The sequence below is a fragment of the Lepisosteus oculatus genome, chromosome 22 (assembly GCF_040954835.1).
Source record: "Lepisosteus oculatus isolate fLepOcu1 chromosome 22, fLepOcu1.hap2, whole genome shotgun sequence".
Taxonomy (NCBI): domain Eukaryota; kingdom Metazoa; phylum Chordata; class Actinopteri; order Semionotiformes; family Lepisosteidae; genus Lepisosteus; species Lepisosteus oculatus.
This window is the reverse complement of record NC_090717.1, coordinates 8,193,509-8,212,041: the sequence shown is the minus strand read 5'-3', so window position 1 is coordinate 8,212,041 and position 18,533 is coordinate 8,193,509. Positions and strand designations below refer to the sequence as shown.

General features: G+C 42.6%; 1 protein-coding gene across 3 annotated transcripts in view; it reads left to right on the top strand.

The window, feature by feature from the left end:
- Positions 1-14,867, top strand: part of LOC102688482 (serine/threonine-protein kinase ULK1) — a 43,521-nt gene extending 28,654 nt beyond the window's left edge. For all 3 annotated transcript variants that reach the window (XM_015366313.2, XM_015366314.2, XM_015366312.2), the window contains 12 exons: positions 356-510; positions 1,087-1,161; positions 2,533-2,768; positions 3,169-3,356; positions 4,341-4,456; positions 5,118-5,240; positions 6,389-6,576; positions 7,416-7,591; positions 7,973-8,091; positions 8,601-8,758; positions 9,114-9,249; positions 10,968-14,867. In XM_015366313.2, the coding sequence (XP_015221799.2) occupies positions 356-510; positions 1,087-1,161; positions 2,533-2,768; positions 3,169-3,356; positions 4,341-4,456; positions 5,118-5,240; positions 6,389-6,576; positions 7,416-7,591; positions 7,973-8,091; positions 8,601-8,758; positions 9,114-9,249; positions 10,968-11,023 (1,726 nt within the window). In that variant the 3' untranslated portion in view covers positions 11,024-14,867. The remainder of the gene's footprint in view (positions 1-355; positions 511-1,086; positions 1,162-2,532; positions 2,769-3,168; positions 3,357-4,340; positions 4,457-5,117; positions 5,241-6,388; positions 6,577-7,415; positions 7,592-7,972; positions 8,092-8,600; positions 8,759-9,113; positions 9,250-10,967) is intronic.
- Positions 14,868-18,533: the final 3,666 nt, after the last annotated feature.

Below are 18,533 nucleotides of genomic sequence, written 5' to 3'. Positions count from 1 at the left end.
AAAAGAGTCGGGGTGCTAACTAGTGTCCTGGCCAAATTTCCCCCTCTGGTCTTTACCAATCATGGCCTCCTAATAATCCCCCTCTCTGAGCTGGCTTCATCACTCTGTTCTCCTCCCAACTGAGCTGGTGTGTGGGGAGAGGACTGGCACACTATGGCTGCCGTCGCATCATCCAGGTGGGGCTGCACACTGGTGGTGGTGGGGGGGATCCCCATTACCTGTAAAGTACTTTGAGTGGAGTGTCCAGAAAAGCGCTATAGAAGTGTAAGGGTTATTGTTATTGTGTTGTGCGGGGGGCGAGCTGACCTGGTGACGGTTTCTTAGCAGATTTCTCCTGGTCCGTCTCCTTCCACAGGCCAGGCCCGCCGGCGCGGAGGTGCAGCAGCAGCAGCCCTCTGGGATACGGGAGGACTGGAGCGTCACCCCCCTTCCCAGGAGACCCGGGAGCGGCCGTCAGCTCCCGCCGGCTCTCCCTCGGGGGGTCAAAACCCTATCAACCTTCTCCCCAAGGTAGGGGCTCGGTTCCGTGGACGCACGAACAGGCCCTGGTGAGCGAGCCTGCCGACACCCGCCAGCTGCGTTTAGGTGCTGTAAAAAAGACAGCTGGTGCAAGTCAAGAGCAGTTTCCTCATTATTTCCAAAGAAACGCATGTGTAGTATGGCCAAGTTCTCTTAACTTAATTAAGCACTGATCTTGGGAGATATTGACAATTAGCAGCATTAGGAAATAACCCCAGACTCTCCTGGCGATATTGATTGCATTTAGCGCCTATAGAAAGCTCACCAGAGCATGAAAAAAAGCATGACTTTAGAATGTGCTGTGCTGAGTGCCGGAGTGGATTACGATGATTAACTGTCATGGAGGGTGCAGAAAGCGGGTGAGTGGCAACCTGCTTCATCAGAATCATATTGGCAGGCTTTGTCACGAGAGAGGCCAGCTTACACTGAAGAGTATTGATTAAAAAGTTGAATCTCTGGGTATGTTTTACAATCAAATCTTTCAGTTTCATTTTTTTGGAGGTCAGGACTCTTGGAAGCTGCGACGCACACAATTTTATCTGTCTTTTCTCCTCCTCTCTTCCAAAGTGGGCACCATCCCAGAGCTGCCGGGTCAGACTGGTCTTCTGGGCACAAATCCTGACAGCGGCGTGCGGGGCAGAGGTAAGCACTGGACGTCCCTGAAGACTGTCCGTCTCGCAGCCCATTCATTTCACTGCACTCTTGTGAAAACATCCCCCTCACTACCCAGGCTTTGGTTTGCATTATTTTTATGCATGAAGAGCATATCAATGATTTAATCTTGTCTTTTGTCCCTTTGAAATACTCATAATTAGTCATTCTCTTCGTTGTGAACTAGTCTTGCAGAATGGCCAGGGATTCAATTATCCCTAGTACCTCGTTAATAGGCCCAGATATTCAAGTATATACGTTATATAAACTTGGGCATCCTGTGGTAAGAGCCTTACATGCCGCCTTAAAAAAGGAAAGAATTTACACCATTTCTTGCATTTATGTGGGTTTATAAAAAGTATTTCAAGAGCAGTGACAGAACTATTCCTTTTTCAGTGTCGTCATTTATTTCCTATATATGCAGTTAATACTGCAGTGTAGTCATCCTGTGGGCTTGTGCTTATTTTCACTGCCTCATTTTGTTTAGGCTGTTAATGATCTGTCTGATTTGACACTGTGTGCTGATGGAGTTTTCACTTGGCTCAGTCTCTTTTGAGTCATTTGGCTTACTGTTCAGATTCCAGCCCCGTTTGTCTGACTCAGCACTGAACGGCAGAGCTCCAGTGACGTTAAGTCTGTGCTTGTGCAGTGCTTCATCCAAGTGTGAACCTGACTATGTTTATGTTACTTATGAGCTGGTATGGTGGCTTTTTTCCCTCTCCTTCATCCAGCACGCCTTCCAGCCTCTTTGTCTTCCAGAGAGACCGGTTTTCTTTTTACAAATACCAATAAACCCAATAAATTTTCCTTTCCTAGTTTTTATGTACAAGTGTCGAGAAAAAATTGCAAACCCCCCCTATGTTGGTCCATATCTGGATATGGTTAAGACCTAAAACATGATTTGATCTTCATGAAAGTCCTATTAAAAGGAATATATAATGAAGGTAGTCTGATTAAAAGTACAAACCAAAGATGACAGAAATATTTGGATTATTCAGTTAACAAAATAGTCCAAATGTACTGTACATACCCTTGTATGAATAAGTATGTTAAAGCCTAAGAACAGCGGTCACTTCTGTCCGTGTATCAGACAGATACGCAGATGCTTTTTGAATTTTGGCTCATTCCTCCTTGCAGAACTGCTTGAAGTTGGTCACGTTTAAGAAAAGACTGGTGTCAAACAAACACGGGTCTCATGGTAAATTCTAACTTTCAGAATTATATTGGGGCTTCACAGACCTTTTTCTCTTCACGTTTTAAGTGTGAATGCGTTTGAAGCAGTTCACCGCGCAGGGGCTGGATATCTCCGCCTGACTCCCCTGTCGCTGTTGAGCGAGCCACCTCTTGCATGTGTCCCTGCAGGGCTGCCTGTGCCAGAGGCCGCGCCGAGCCACGGCATGGGCTCCCGGCTCCACAGCGCCCCCGGCCTGCTGGAAGGGGCCCACACCTGCCGGCAGAAGATAAAGAAACAGCACTCTGACCCCGTGGTGCCCCAGCAGACCCCCATTCAGCCGGCCCGCCCCCTGCGGTCCTCCCCCAAGCTCAGTGAGCTCATGCAGAGGAGCCCCCTGCCCACCATCCTGGGCTCTCCGACCAAGGTGAGGCGCGCACGCGCCCCTACGCTGGATCCTCCTGTCAGTCATATCAAAATGGAGGCTGTGTTACTGTGTCTTGACATAGGCATGGGGATCTATCAATTAATGGAAAACCAGGGCAGGTTGCACTCAACAATAAGTGTGGAGTTTTCCCATAGACGACAACATCTCTTCTAATCGGCTGTGATATTCAACGCTCACTTTATTTTTCATTTATTATTTTTTTATTTTAGAGAACAAAACAAAACCATTTTACATATAAACCACCACTGGTCAGCTTTACTTTTACAATACACTTTTCGACTATAGAGTACATCACAAGCCAAACTTGTCTGTTCCTGTTTGTTCCCCTAGTATTTCACTCAACACTCATTTTAAATGCCATGCTTGTCTCCTTATCCAGGCCATACCCCCCTTTGAGTTTCCCAAACCCCCCAGCTCGCAGAACCTGGTCACCTTCCTGGCCCAGGTCGTGACCCCGAGCCGCAACAGAACTGTACCAGACCTGAAAGACCTGGGGCTGTGCCCCGGGCAGCAGTCCAGTGCGGCTGCCAGGCCCTGCATTGAGGACAATAAAGGAGACTTTGGCAGGTAGGAGCAAAACGTTTTTCATGTTCTTATGTTAACATGTGGAGAAAGACACAAAAGGCAACTGTTCCTGATGGGTTTCATTACAATGAATGGACTTCAAATCTTGAAAGCTCACACAATACTTCTGACATAGAATTGGATTCCCTTACTTGTTCTCTTGCTGTTTTGTAATGCTAAGGTTGTCATTTGCACACAAAAAAATTGACCACACTGTTAGACATTGAGGAAGAGAACCTTTTGTTTTTGTTCTAAGACACAGTGTTTATGAGCCCTAACTTAGATTGAAATGACCTACTTCAATCTGTTACCCATTCAAGCGATCATTCAAACTGGTCTGCCTCTGTTTGCTTTCGATTGTTTAGTAAATTTAGATGAACCTTAATAACAGCACAAAAACAAAAACCCACACTGTTCTTCAGTAGATTGTATAGTTATACAACTGTGACGGAGTTCCTTCAGCCCACTGGAGGAGGCCTTCATGCAGGTGCAGTGTTTGCTCAATACTTTGTTATTTGCTCAGTCATCCCCCTTTGACAGCACATTCCGTGTGTTTCCACTTCTCGCTTGTCAGCCCCTGTCACATTGGATTGAAAACCTCCTGACCTCACCATCCACCACATACTGAACTTACATTACAAATGTCCAAGCCAACAGGCTTTGACAGCTGAGTAGCTTTTGTAACAAGAGCAGTAAATAACTGGAATATGCCGTATGCTTGTACCTCCGGAGGTGGCTGTCGGTGTAGGAGTAAGAGGCCCAGCTGTGGACGTGCAGGATGATTGTAAATTACAGTGCAATTACAGAGTGGCGTGGTTAATAAATCACATCATAACGCACGTGCACAGCAAGCCTGGCTGAGAAGTGACTCTTTCCCCGCCTTCTGCAGATTGAGTGGCGCGAGAGTATGGGTGGGCCATGTCGGCTTGTTTGCTACACTCTCCATTGAGCGACTGTAGACATTGTCCCCTCTGCTTGCGCCGGCAGGTCTCTGAGTGCGGGTAGGCTGTCGGACATTCTGCTGAAAGCAGCTTTTGGAGGCCAGCTGCTGGATGGTGGAAGCAGTGAGAGCTTAAACGCAGAGAGACCTATGGATACAACGGGTACCTTTAACTATTCGTCATCTCATTCTTCACTTTCACATCTTTCTTTTTCTAAACGGCGGATCAGCGATTCTCCAGTGCCCTAGGGGGGGGAAGGGGTCACTGGAAGTTCAAAATCGCCAGATGATTGCATTGAAGATTTTAGATCACATTATTTTGCACATTCTTTTATAACATTGTGTTTCTGTGCACACTGTAGGTGTTTGGAATTGTTTTGCGTTAGGGTTAAGTCTGTAACTATAAAAAGTTATAGATAAAGCATGGAGTACTTAGAAACACTGAAAAACTACATTTAAACTGCAGCATAGCAGAAACAGTGCACTTAATTCAGATCATTTACTGCAGTACTGTTAAGTGAAAAAGTAAACATTGTAAATACTTTCAATGAATTGGCCCATGACTGCCAGATACTGTTGAAAGCTGGATTATTTGTTGCTGAAACATCTGGGAAGTACTGCTTGCGAAGATGAGAAGGGTAAAAAGTAGTTAAAAGGCTTATTCTTTTCAGAATTGTCTGTTTTAGAAAGCAGCTCCTTACTTTCCAGGAGTCCAGCCAGTGAAGCACTGTGTTAACCTGTCTTATCTAAATGTAGGAAATGTAGAAGCAGGTTTATGGGTGGAGCTGGGTGGTTCGCGGGAATAACTGTTTTTGTGCCTTCAGCGCCCCCTGGTGGTGGAGTGATAGCTGTGGGCTCAGGCAGTCCAGCACAGGTGGTCTTCACTGTGGGTTCCCCTCCCAGTGGCAGCACCCCTCCACAGACCACCCGGACAAGGATGTTCTCAGGTACATGACTGTGTTTTCCTCAGCAAGACTGCTTCACTACTCATTGAGATAAGTGTGCAAGTTAATGGAGGTCCAGAATATTGACAGACAGTGGAATGAGACTGCTTTGAGCTGCCTGGTTTTATTTGAAAAGTATTAGTTTGACATGATTTGTGCTGTTGATCTGTGAGGATGAGGGGACATTCCTTATATTTATGGTGAATATCCGCGCGGAATTGGATTCCTTTACATAATGAAAGATACACTTCAGAAATAAAGAGCCATTTTCCCCGTCTTGTTGATTTGATTGCTCCTACCTCACTGATGCTGGTAAAATGATCATGTTTGTAGTTAGTGATGAGCTACGATGTTCTGTGTTCATCTCCATTTAAACAGTTGGGAATATATTGATTTAATAGCATGCAAGCTAATCTTTTTTTGTTCTGGACTGTAATGAGGCAGAGCTCACTGATGTAGAAAAGTCTCTTAAGATCTGGGATTTCGAAATGTTTATACCATGCAGTCTGCTATATACTCTCGGGGGTAGGACGTGGTGCATGACAGCACATAATTTGTGGGGTCAACAGTAAAGCGTTTAGTTGCAATGCATGCATAGATGTATGCATCCCATCTATTTTAGGAAGTTTGTGTGCTCCAGTATGTGTGTTGTATGCTTATGGCACCATGAACCATAATGCAGAAGGAAGCAGTAAAAGGGACTCAAGTTAATCTGCTTAAATGTCACTTACAAATATTCAGGAATTTAGCATACACTGAAAATATTAAGTCATCAGAATCAGAATTGCTTTTATTCATCAGTACATGTCAGGTACTGGAATTTGCCTTGGTACATTTGGAACCAGTTCAACACAAACACAGGTGCAAAAGGAGCATTAACATTACTGACATAGTTACACTGGGCAATATACAAAAGATGGGGGAGTCACAACACAGTCACAAAATGTGCTCGCGGTACGGAACATGTAGACATTACAGTATATATCGGACACAGGCACATTCACATTTGAAAAATAACAGACACATGAGCAGGGAACAAAAAACCGTGGCTGCCCTAGTCGGCGCCATCTTTAAATAATGCTAAAACCATGAGAAGTTTTCTTAGCACTCAGTGTTTGGCACGGTTTCCTTTTATTCTTTTTCTCCTACAGTGGGCTCATCTAGCTCTATAAGCTCAGGTGGCTCGTTCAGCAGTCGACAAGCCCTGACAGGCATGTGTGTGGACGGCTGTGAGGGACCTTCCTTCCTGCGGTTTGGGTTCAGTGATCCCATAGCCGCACAGCTAGAAGGAGCCGTGACCTTCGAGGCTCCTGAGCTACCTGAGGAAACCCTGATGGAGGTGAGCAGGGCGATCTTTTATAATCTAATACTGATTTTAAAACAATTCTAAAAACATTTTAAAAATGAGTTCAAGGTACGTGTTCAGTAACATTATCCTTTCTGGATTTCTGCCTGGACAGGGATAAAAAAGGCGCAGCAGAATAGGTTTACAGGTGATACAAAATGAGAATTTAAAAAAGTCAGGAGCGCTCACCAAAAAATGTAACGATAGACAAATGGATCATGGCTCATGCCTTCAAACGGCCAAGAAGAAAATGTTACTCCAGGAATTGGGCTCAGGAAGAGATCATATTAAGCTGGAGATTGAACTGCCTTGACTGTTAAAAGCAGTCTCTCTTTCCCCTGCTAGGGTGAGTCAGCCTTCCTGCTCAGTTTTGAGAACCCCAACCAAGAGGCATTCAGCTGCTGCCAATAATTAACTTCAGCGAAGTGTTCCCTTTTCTCCAAACCAGGAATACATCTGTTACAGTATATTTCCTGATTCAAGCTGGCAAAAAGTTTAGCTGATGATCACGGTTTATTTAGATCATTGGATATGTCTGCTTTTTTGTTCAAAATCAAGTGATGCTGTATCATCCAGAAATAGACCTTGAGGTTCTCTTCTCTTGCTCTATAATGCACCACCCCAGTACCCCCCGAGCCTCATGACCACGGCTGCTGTACTGGCAATTAAAATCACTGAGAACTGTAATAACGATTACAAAGGAGAGTAGGCCATTAACAGTTTAAACTAGTAATGGTTTAACTAGAGGCAGGCGTGCTAGCTTAGGCCTTAGACTGCTGGGTTGTGTGAGAGATCTGTAATCCCTGGGTGCTCTTTCTGTTTGTTCATTGCAGCAGGAACACACCGAGACACTGCGCAGCCTGCGGTTTATGCTGGCTTTCATTTACTGTGTGATGGAGATCGCGAGCGCAAAGGGCAGCACGTTTGAGAGCTCCTCCGACTCCTCCTCCTTCCGGCAGCAGGAGAGCATGGTGGCCGACCAGATAAGCCTCCTCAGCAGGGAGTGGAGGTGAGGGGCAGGAAAACAGGTGGTGCCTTCTCACATCGACTACGCATCAGCCATCATCAACAGAGTGTCCGCATGGAGTGGTGGTCCTGAGCAGTCAAAGCGTCTTTAACAAAAGTAGATGCATTTACTCACTTTCCCAAAGCATCCTGTGACCCACAAATGAGGGGCTCCAGTTATGAAGGGTTAATATCCAGTTTCAGTTATCTCTCAACAAACATAGCATGATAGAAATGAATGAGTTTAGCACAAAATTAGCTTAATCAAGCAATTGAAACCTGTGAACTGGAGGACTGGAAAGGTCCATGCATTCTCCACTCCATAAAGTTGCGTCCCAGTGTGTTGCTAAATGAAGACTGTTTGACCCCTGGTGTCTTGCTGCAGCTACGCGGAGCAGCTGGTGCTGTACATGAAGACTGCAGAGCTGCTGTCGTCTGCCTTGCAGTCTGCCATGGAGAGAATCGGACAGGGGAAGTTGTGTCCCTCCACAACTGTCAAGCAAGGTCAGGAGGCATTGTGGTCCTCAATCAGGCTGTTCGCACAGCAAACGATTGAGTAAAAAACGGGTTGAAACTCAGTTTGATTTCAGATAAACTAACCATTCCTTCAGAAATAAGTCCTTTGACCTGGAACTGGTGAATTTTCTCCACAATTCAGTTCAGGCCCACCCTTTGCCCTTCAGAGGTTTAAGCCCTAAGACCACAGCACATTTGAACGATGGGAGATATTATTGAATAAAATTACAGTGCTAGCAGTCCTTTACATGCCTGCCCTTTACATAAGGGAGATACAGGCTTCTGATCTGTCTTTTTCCTCTTGAAATTCATGTTATTCTTTTGTTCAAGTAGAATGAGCAGGTACATGTGATCTCATTTTGAGCGCCGTATGATTTTTATATTGAAGGCCTCTTTTTGGTATCCCAGGTCACAGCTATAGAGTTGCTTGCCTACCTGACGTCCCTCATTTCCCAGACACTGTGTCCTAACTGCACTGTCCCTGCTCTTTCCTGCAGTGGTGAAGAAGATGAACGAGTTGTATAAGACTAGCGTGATGTCCTGTCGCCACTTGAACACCCGATTGCAGCGGTTCTTCTACGACAAGCAGAGGCTGATGGACCGCATCAACAGCATCACGGCGGAGAAGCTGGTCTACAGTCACACCGTCCAAATGGTAAAGTCTGCTTCTATCTTGTTTATGGGTTGTAGAGTTATCCTAGCATTGATTAGTGGTTTGTTGCCTTGTAGATATTGCCAAACAGAATGCTAGCACTGTAAGTCCTCTTTTACATGAGTACGAAGCTGTTGCGTATAGATCCTGAATTAATTTAGTACTGGTATCAAGCACTGGCTGAATTATCTGGAAGTCAGTGGACACCTGGATGAAAAGGGAGAGAGATGTGGAAAAGAAAAACAGCACCATCAAGAGCTGTAGTTCGCTGGCTGTGTTTCCTGTGGTTTCTGGCTTGTGTGAGGCGATCGGATGAGTGCGGTGCAGGTAGGTGACAGTGTTGGTGTTGTTGATGCAGGTCCAGACAGCAGCGCTGGACGAAATGTTCCATCATGGAGAGGCGTCCATCCAGAGGTACCACAAGGCTCTTCTGTTGATGGAGGGACTCTCCCTCCTCATCACTGACCAGGCAGACATAGAAAACATCAGCAAATGTGAGTAGGAGAGTTCTCTCACCGCTGCCTTCTGTTCCAGTTGCAGGATTTTGATTCAAGTTATTGACTGTAATGCTGCTACTTCATTTATTTGTTCTGAACAAAACCTGTTGGATATTCATTATGAGTTCTAAACATACATTTTTTGTGGTTATGAGTTGAACATACATTACATGGCTTGCATTAAAAAGTGCAATTGCCGGAAATTTCCTAGACTTTACAAAGGGGACTCAAATGAACTATGAGTAATGCTTTTTAAACCTTTTTTTCAACTTGCCCTTCGCACATTCCTAAATGATTAGCATTAGAAAACGTTAGGCCCTAGTGCTTCAACACTAAAACACTGTTCCTTGATTAGTAGTTTAGTAATTTTCTTAATCATTACAATGGTGTTTGGTAATACATACTGTTTGGAAATTGCGCTGCTGTAAACATTCCATTTCCTTAAACTGATATTCTCAAACCTTGTTAAATTAGGTTTTCCACTAAGCATTGGCAGAGGTTTGCTTTCTTGTAGTTCTGAGGGGGTTGAGTTTTTTTTAAGAATCTGATTTCAATGACCTCATCATGAGGTCAGCGAGCTTTATCTTCTTCAGCTCTGGAGAATGAAGCCCCTTCCTTTGTCCTGAGTGGATTTCAGTGAACTCTGAAAGGTGCCCAAGTTAAACTCTCTCATCAGGCTGAGGAGTACAAAGTGTTCTTGAATCCTCTAATCTGATGAGAGAAGCCACTGACTTTGAATGGCTTAGCTTTTGGCAGGTAGTCATTATACGCAGCATGGATGTTGTTTGTTCCCCAGCATAGTGTCTGCATTCTGTTCGCGAAAGCACATTTGCTTGAGTGAGCCCGGTAGTAGAAGCCACCTGTCTTATGTGCTGAAAGCAGTATCGATCCTTGTGGTTGGCAGGCCTTGCCCCTGTGGGTTCGTTAACACAGAGACTGAACAGCAGTCACCCAAGACTCATCAGGAACAAAACAAGGAAAATACTTTTTCATCCTTTTAAGAACCAGGCACAGAGTAATTCTGTGCACAGCCTGGAGGAGAGAGCTCTCATCCTCAAAGCCTCCAGGGTTCTTTATGATACTTCGGTGATCCCGTGCTAATTTCAGTAGCAGTGGTCAGCTATAGGCATTACAGCCTGGTGGGAGCAGCAAATCCAACATCAAAACTTTTGACTCTTTAGGTTTCCAAAGCAGTGAATACAGGATGTAAGTAGCCATCCATGACATGAACTACATCCACATTTCTGGATTACTTGGTATACATATTTCTCTCTGTTCATCAATCCAAACCTTTTATGAATGTCCAGATGACCTGTCCATTACAGCACAGAAAGCAGGCCTGAATGATCTTTGCTTTTTCAAATTTTTCAAATGATTCAAATTTGAAGATATTGAAGATATAAGCCCATGTTAAGACTGGTGAAATATTTTGGAGCTGTTAGCAATATATTCCATTTTGGATGATGACATTGGAGTGACCAGACCATATTGTGCCATGGTGGCTGAAGTCTACAGAGTGTAGTGGCTTTCACTCCTGTAAATTAATGTGACATTAATTTACATTACAATTAAGACATTACAAGGACTGTATTTGAGCATGGTGGTTTAAGAAATTCAGCAAAGGAGTAGTCATCCATTAAGGCTTATTTCTAGTATGTTTTCTCCCCACACTTGACTTTTCCCTTACTAATAATGAGTGTTCTGTTTATCTGCAGGTAAGACGTGTATCGAAAGAAGGCTTTCCGCATTGCATTCAGGACTTTGTGCTTGATGCCCTCTGGCTTCCTGAAGTGGTGACCACACTAGAAGTTTCAGCACCCAGCCGTGAGCGCCCTGAAACAGCGCCTCCTCTCTCGATCTCTCTCCATTTGTGTGCTCTCTCTTAATCCTCGCCTCTTCCCCAGACTCTGTGAGGTGTATCCAATCCTGTGCCGCAGGTGAAGAGCAGAAACAGTCTGACCTCATTTCTTTGGAGAGCGCGTTGTCCCCATTAAAGCCTGCGTGCGCTGTGGTGAGGGGAGAGTGCCTGAGACAAATGAGAGGAGACTGGGTCTGCACCGCAGCCCTTAATTGAGGCAACTCGGATGGCTTTCTGCTTTCATGTCTGTAAGAAGGACCATGAAGACTGAGATACTCATGTTTCTTTTACTCTATCTCACTATACCAAAAGGCTACTTGCTAAATGCGTGACGGTATAAATAATACTGTGTACATCTCCGAAGTGTCACCTTTAAAAATGTTCTGTTTTGACAGTTAAAAACAGACATGAAAACAGAACTAGGTGTGTGGTGGGTTTCAGCCAAAGCAAGCGTAAGCCGGAAGCTTTACTGTTAAGGTCTCAGAGGGAAGGAAGTCGGTGTGTATTTTAAACCCAGAGTGTACTGTGGCCTGAAGCAAACTGAAGTCAGATTTAGACAGAGGCAAAAATTATTATACACAGTATGATGTCAAAAAAGCAATTCATTAGACAAGTGAGCCGTCATGCTCTGTCCAGTAGTGTCTGACAGACTGTGTGACTTTTGTTTTTCTTCACCTTATATTCTCAATCAAAAGCTGCCTTGAAGCACTTTCCTCACGCTCTTTATTTTCTCCACTCTGCTGTTTAGAGAACAACTAATTCCACTTTCTGTTTTGAAATGTAACGCGTTTTGTCATTTTTTCCCCTTCTCTCTAGGCTCTTTCCTCTTGTATGCCCTTATGTTGCGAGTTGGATTAAGAAAAGCCTTACCTCCTTACATCATAACATAAGGAATTAAAAATATCACTGAGGATTATTTATTGAATTATGTTCCTCCAAAAGTGATGTAATCAAGGCCTTTCCTTCACTGCTTAATATGGGCATTCGTTAGCTTATTTGTTTCAGAAAAGCAGCACATTTTTAGTTTTTAATCACAGGAAATTAGAAATCATTTAATAACAGGATACAGTTAGTCTGATGCTATATCAAGTAATTAGCTTTTTAGACCTACTGTCTTGCTGAAAAATCATGTGAATTGCCATCTTCCCAGACATGGAAATACAAATACCGGATTTCAATTTCTGTCCTATATTTTCACAATGTCCTGCTGTTTTTCTAAATTAGTCTACAACAAGCAGTAGCAGCAAAGTGATGCAAATGTCATTAAGTAGAAACTGCAGCACATGTAGCATCAGGGTATGTATATCTGAAATTCAGAAAAGAGGAAATGTGGCAACTGTCTTGAAAAAAAAACTTATGTGAGCTAGTGATGGCTTCTGATTTCTGGCAGTGCAATGTGAATATTATTCTGGTAGTTTTCAAGAAGGTCAATGTGCAGTTCAACAGCAGATTAACTTTTTTAATAATCGCGTTCAGACAATGTAGTATTCCTTGGTTTAGTGCTGTGGCTCATTTGCATGCTGTAGTCGCTGGCTGAACATTTCTTTTTCACATCACAGCTGTTGTCTCTGTTTTTCCTCTCTTGAGGAATGAGTTCAACAGAATAAATGGTATATTAGTGAACTGCTAAAAAGATATCAAATGAGAGAGGCCATTTAACATGTTGCAGTTTTTTACATTTAAATCCCAGATGAAACACTAAGCTAGTTTACTAATAGAAGAGCACTTTAATGTTTTTTCATTGTAGCCCAAAAATAAATGCACCACAGAGAGCAAATTGGATATATGCAGTCTATCTGTATTCCCCCCCAGATTTACAATAATGAACTTTTTTCTGTTCCTTTGTGGGTCACCTCAAAAGTAATCTCTTTTTTCACCAGCAGAATAACCTTCAGTACATTATTGCTTGAGTGTAGAGCCGCAGTTGAGTCCTTGAGGTGTCCAGCAAACAACATACTGTCCATTGCAGTCATTGAGCAGGTTGAAATTTGTCCATATTGTCAGACGCAATGTCTTTCAAGCAACCTTAAGAAATGTGATAATCATTTTAATAATCTGCAAATTTACTGCTTCCCTTGTTGTGAGGTGAGGGAACCAGTTCTAGACTTGCACAGGATTTAATAAATCCAAGATGAGTGCTTTATATGAGACTAGATTGAAACCAAAGTCTGTACATCCCTTCTGGCCCATGTACTGCAGAAAGAAAGAGAGGGCAGGCTTGTGGGTTATGCCTCAGAATGGGTGGCAGACAGCGAGCATTTAGCAAGTCCTGCTTTCTTGTTATCCTCAGAGGACTACAAAAAGTTTCTTATTTCTCCCCTCCCGCTATGCATAATCGAGATCCACAAGGGTCTCCTTAAAGCCAACACATTTCTGTGCCTGGGGTAGTGTGATGATGCTGGGTGGCATTCTGCCTGTTACTGCTACTGCATGTGGTGCCATACCAGCAGACTAGGAACTCACGACTAGTGCATTGAGTGGTAGATCGTGCTCCTCAATTTTGTTGCACTACTAGTAAATGAATCAGTACTGTATGTTGATCACCTAGCAGTATGTACAGACCTAGAACATCTATGTCCTGTTTGTTTAGAGCAAAATGTGTTTTAGAATATTTTTTCTCTCACCATTCATACAGATGGTGTGTGTGTGTGGTGTTTATAAGCGTGTGCAATTCTTTTTTTGTCATTGTTTCTGTTTGTTATATTTTTAAGGAGCTGTTTGTTGTCCGTGTTTGGGACAGATAAGCTAAAGCTAAAGTGCTTTTGAAAGCATTCAATGAAACTAAATTTCTACACTGCAAAAAAAAAGTTAGTTTTTACAATGTCATTTGTATTTTATTAAGTGTATCATGTTTTGGAGGTGTGTTTTGTTTTGTTTTTTCTTCTTTGTCATGAAACAGAGTAGCCAAATTGGGGTGAATGATTGTGCAGAATTGTGGTTTTGCATGTAAAAAGCTTGAATGTTCAGAGAAATGGCTGTTGTTATTTACAAAGTGGTAGTTATAAAACTGGTGGAGTGTGTGTGAGAGAGAGCTGGGCAAATGTATTCCTCAACAACACAAAGAATGATGAAGAAATTTACGTTTGAGGTTTTGCGAGTTTGGAAGAGTCAGCTGAATTTGTTTGACACGTGCCACGTTGCTGTGTTCAAAGAGAACAACAGTGGCAGAAGAGACAGCCGTTTGAAAATCAAGCTTCCTGTGCTTGATGCAAGTGTTTAATGTTCCAGTTTATGGCACTTTGTCACCTTAACCAGCATCACCTGAAGGTATCCAGCCACTGTGGCTGTGAGAAATGAATGTAAAAGGAATGCTCGCATCAAGATGAACACCTCCTGTACGCAGTTTACAGTTCACCAAACCAATGTATGTTTTTCGTAGTACTTGAAAGATTTGCTACTGTGCTTACAAATATATATATAAATATATATACACAAAATTCTTTTGCCATCATTTAATCATATATTTTATCTTAACCTTACCATATAGCTTGTAAATAATTTATGTAAATTAGTATTTATTGCTTTATAGATATAAGGAATGCTTTAAAAAAAACTTTTACATGTACTGCATCTGAAATATTTTGTTGCAAGGTTGGTGTAGCATCTTTTAATAAAATCCTATAAATATAATTTGCAATGTTGTATGTGTTACGCATCTTTGAAGACAAAGCTTGACTTTTTTAAAACAAATTTGTCCGTGTGCTGTACTTTTTTTGTTTCTTTGCTTTGAATTGTGCAACACAAATAAAGAGGTGAAAAGTAAGTTTTGGAAGGTGATTTTGTTACTGTTAGCATACGAATTCTACAATGAGGCCAGATGTGTGGTTGTTTTCAGAAAGTTATCAAGTTGGTACTACAAAGCAAATGACATTCTCCATCCAAACTGTAATCAAAACCAAATATCTCTGTAATCAAGCACTATGTTTTATAAAATATTTCCTATACAGCTGGCTTTTACAGTTGATTGCTAGCTTTCAATCACCTGTAGTGGTGAAGCAAACTATGTGCAAGTGTCCCAGATGCTCAGTTCACAAACTTGTTTACATTAGAGCTTGGCTGCTGCACAGTCCCGTTATTTTTTCCCAGCACGTACACCCATGACCTGCTTCCATAAGGAATGAGCGAGTGGAGTTGTTCCACTGAGAGCGAGACTTTACAGTAGTGGGTTCTCTGCGGTCAGTCTGCCTTGCAGTGAACCTTGCAGTTCAAGCTGGCTTATGCAGCCCATCTTGGCAGAGTTGAGTCACCGTGAGATAATGGCGAAGACTTGTTACACCATGCAGCTTGAATACCAGGCAAACTTGATCCAAATCCCACCTGCTCTGATGTGAGTTTGTTAAAAGTGCAGATAGGCTGCTCAACAATGCACGTTCTAGGCTATGCTACGTCAAAACCCGATTGTGAGTGGGTTTTCCCCAGGTAGCAGCAAATAACAGAACTCCTTCAGAGGTGGGGTTTGGAATTAGTCAGGCTTAGTCAGAAAAATAGTGACTAAAACTGTCCAGGTGCCAGAGGACTTCAGTGTATACAAAGATAAATGACCACACAGACTCATTTGTACAAGTCATGAAGTGTACAAAACGGATGGTATAAATGCACAATATTAGGTGGCTCTGGGACACACACTAAGGATATTTTGAAACAAAAGAGCTCTGGAATTTATCAATGAAAACTCCATCTTGCCGGAGTCCGTTCTCTCCCATGCATTATGGTTTGTTTTTTGTTTGCATGGTATCCCAGACGGACGTGTCTTCTCAGTGGCTGGTTGTTAAACTGCATCTTCCTTGCCATCGGCGCACTGAGCTTTTGCAGCACAAGGCAGAAAGACGTACCTCTGAGGAGCCTTATAGTCTCTCTGCTGGCCTGCCTAGCAGTTGACACGCGTGGCCTCGCAGATCAGGGCTGAGCTGCGCCTGAACAGCGGCACGGAAACCTAACATCTGTGAAATCCCCAAAAAGCAGGAGGCAGATCATTGCATTCCGAAGGTCTCCCCCTTGCCCGTGTCTGGCAGCTCCACCTGATCAGCTTCAAAGCGCAGATGTTCTTACAAATAAGAATTGGAGCAAGTCCAGCTCAATTTGCCATCTGTCTGATGAAAGTTCGCGCGCTGAGACGATCTGTTTCCATTCAGTTTCATGAGTTACAGATCAGTAGAAACTACTTGGTTTCCGATCAATAGAAACTTGTTTTCTCTGTTAAACGAATGCATTGTGTTTCTGAGCGTTATAAGCATTCACTTTAACTAACCAGCTCTCAAAGTTTCATTTTTGCCTTCCTTGCAACCAATTCGTCTTTTGTACTGTAACTTCACTTTGAGTGAAGGTTACATTAATCTTGACTAAGCTGGTGGCTAGATCCGTTAAGTCACTGGGAACTGTGCGGCAGTGAAAACCATATGTACCCTGAAGCTCACCAGAACCGGGATTCTTCCCAGTGATGGAAGAGAAAGAAATATCGGCACAAGTTAAAGATGCTGAACAGTGCTGAGTGATTCAAGAAGAAAAAAGATTTTGAGATCAATTAAATATGTCATTGAAAGCCAATGCAGGGACAATACATGAGTGACAGTAGATGTGCTCTTTTTATTCTAATAAGGGCTCTTTAAGTTTAATTTCTTAGAAGCTGCGAAAGTTTATGGCCTTTTCAAATGTGCCTACAGTATATTGACTGTTTGTATCTTTAATACTGTGTATAACGTCATGGTTAAAGGTTGGTCACACCCCAGAGTTCTAATAATTCATCTTCATGTCAGCACACAAATACAAAAGCAGCCCACCAGCCTGATGATGTTTTGTGTGGAACCAGTGATTCCTACACTACTTCCAGTTTGAAAACATAGTTACTTGTTTGACCCTTCAAAAAGACAGGATTCAGACTCCTCCAAAAGTTGTATTAATTCGACCTCTGTAGAAATAAAACATTTTATTTCTATTAATCGCTGAAGAATATGCATATTTAAATATTTGTGCTTTCAGTAGGCCTTGTGCAATTTTACTGAAGGTACAAGGCTTGTCAACAAGAAGCATTTTAATTGCCCTTCTTTTCAATTTAAATATATCTTGCCGTTTCCCCCCTTTTGCCAAATTACCTCTCTCTCTCTCCTGTTCCCGCACTGTGACAGAGTGTTTCCCTGATCTTGCATAATTCACAATCTTCCATTTGTAATACGTTAACATATTAAAAGTATAAGATCAGTTTTTTTGTGCAGTTATGGTTATAGAGAACCTAATTCCTCTTCTCAGTCTCTGTTACTCCCACATGCTCCTATACTTTTTGAGTTTCTCTGGGACTCCTGTTGGATCAGGAAGGTCAGGGAGGCCCAGCAGGAGCTGTTGTTGTCTCCAAGCATCATGCTCTAGATTAGTCAAAGACCATCCATGTCTAAACTCATCCCGGCTGCACTTCATCTGCGGCCTTTCTTCTTTGTATTCCCAGGTTACCCCTGCCAGAACTCAGCTGCTCAGAAAAGGGAGGACTGAAGGGTGTATGAATGTTAAGGCACTGAACCACACTCTTGCGTGACTCATATCGATAAAAAAAAAAAAACACTTACATCAATGTGGACACTGCTATTTCTTTAAACCCAATCCAGCAGATTTCATGTGTAACCCTTGAATGAAATAAATCTAAAGCAAACAGGTTGTGCCAATACAACAAATTGAAAATCACAAAAAAACAATATAGTCGATTATAAGAGTGTAGTTCATTACAAGACTACCTTCATGTAACAAATCATTTTCCAGCCCTTTTACCCAAACTTACTCCTAGTATATTTCCTTGATTGTTGTTTTAAGGTAATGACTGTTTTGTACTTTTTTTTTTCCACTTGGAAACAATGGGTTTCTAACACTGGAGCTCTTATGCGCCGCTGTGGCGCTTCCTTCAGCCTGAATCGCCCCCATGTGGTGTGGCCTTATCTTTGATGTGAATGTCGCTATATTGACAAGAGACCGGCAGTGTTTGAGATGGAGCTCAATCTTGTTTCTGTTATTGTCGTATTGTTTTATACTCCGGTTTTCGCAATTATGGAATGAAGCAATAATGAATTTAGTTAAGTTTCTATATGAAGGGGGGCTTAGGCCCGTTGTTTATTTTTTTCCCCCAAAAGCAAACAAAACAGCTTCAGCAACATAAGACGAAATTTGCATTTAGTTTTGCATTTGCTAGGAGAGTGCTTTGAGCCGTTACATAATCACCGAGCTAAGTCTGTCACAATTAAAAAGGGAATGCTGCCCTCTAGTGTAATACAAACAGCGAAACAAGACCGTCAAGTTCCAACTCTCTGTAATCAATGCATTTTTTTTAAAATGCATAGTATAGTGCACATAGTGCATACAGTGCATAAAGTATAAAAAATGTGTTCGTGTATAACATACACATTGTAAAGCATATAGATAAGTCCTACATCAGAAATATATCCCA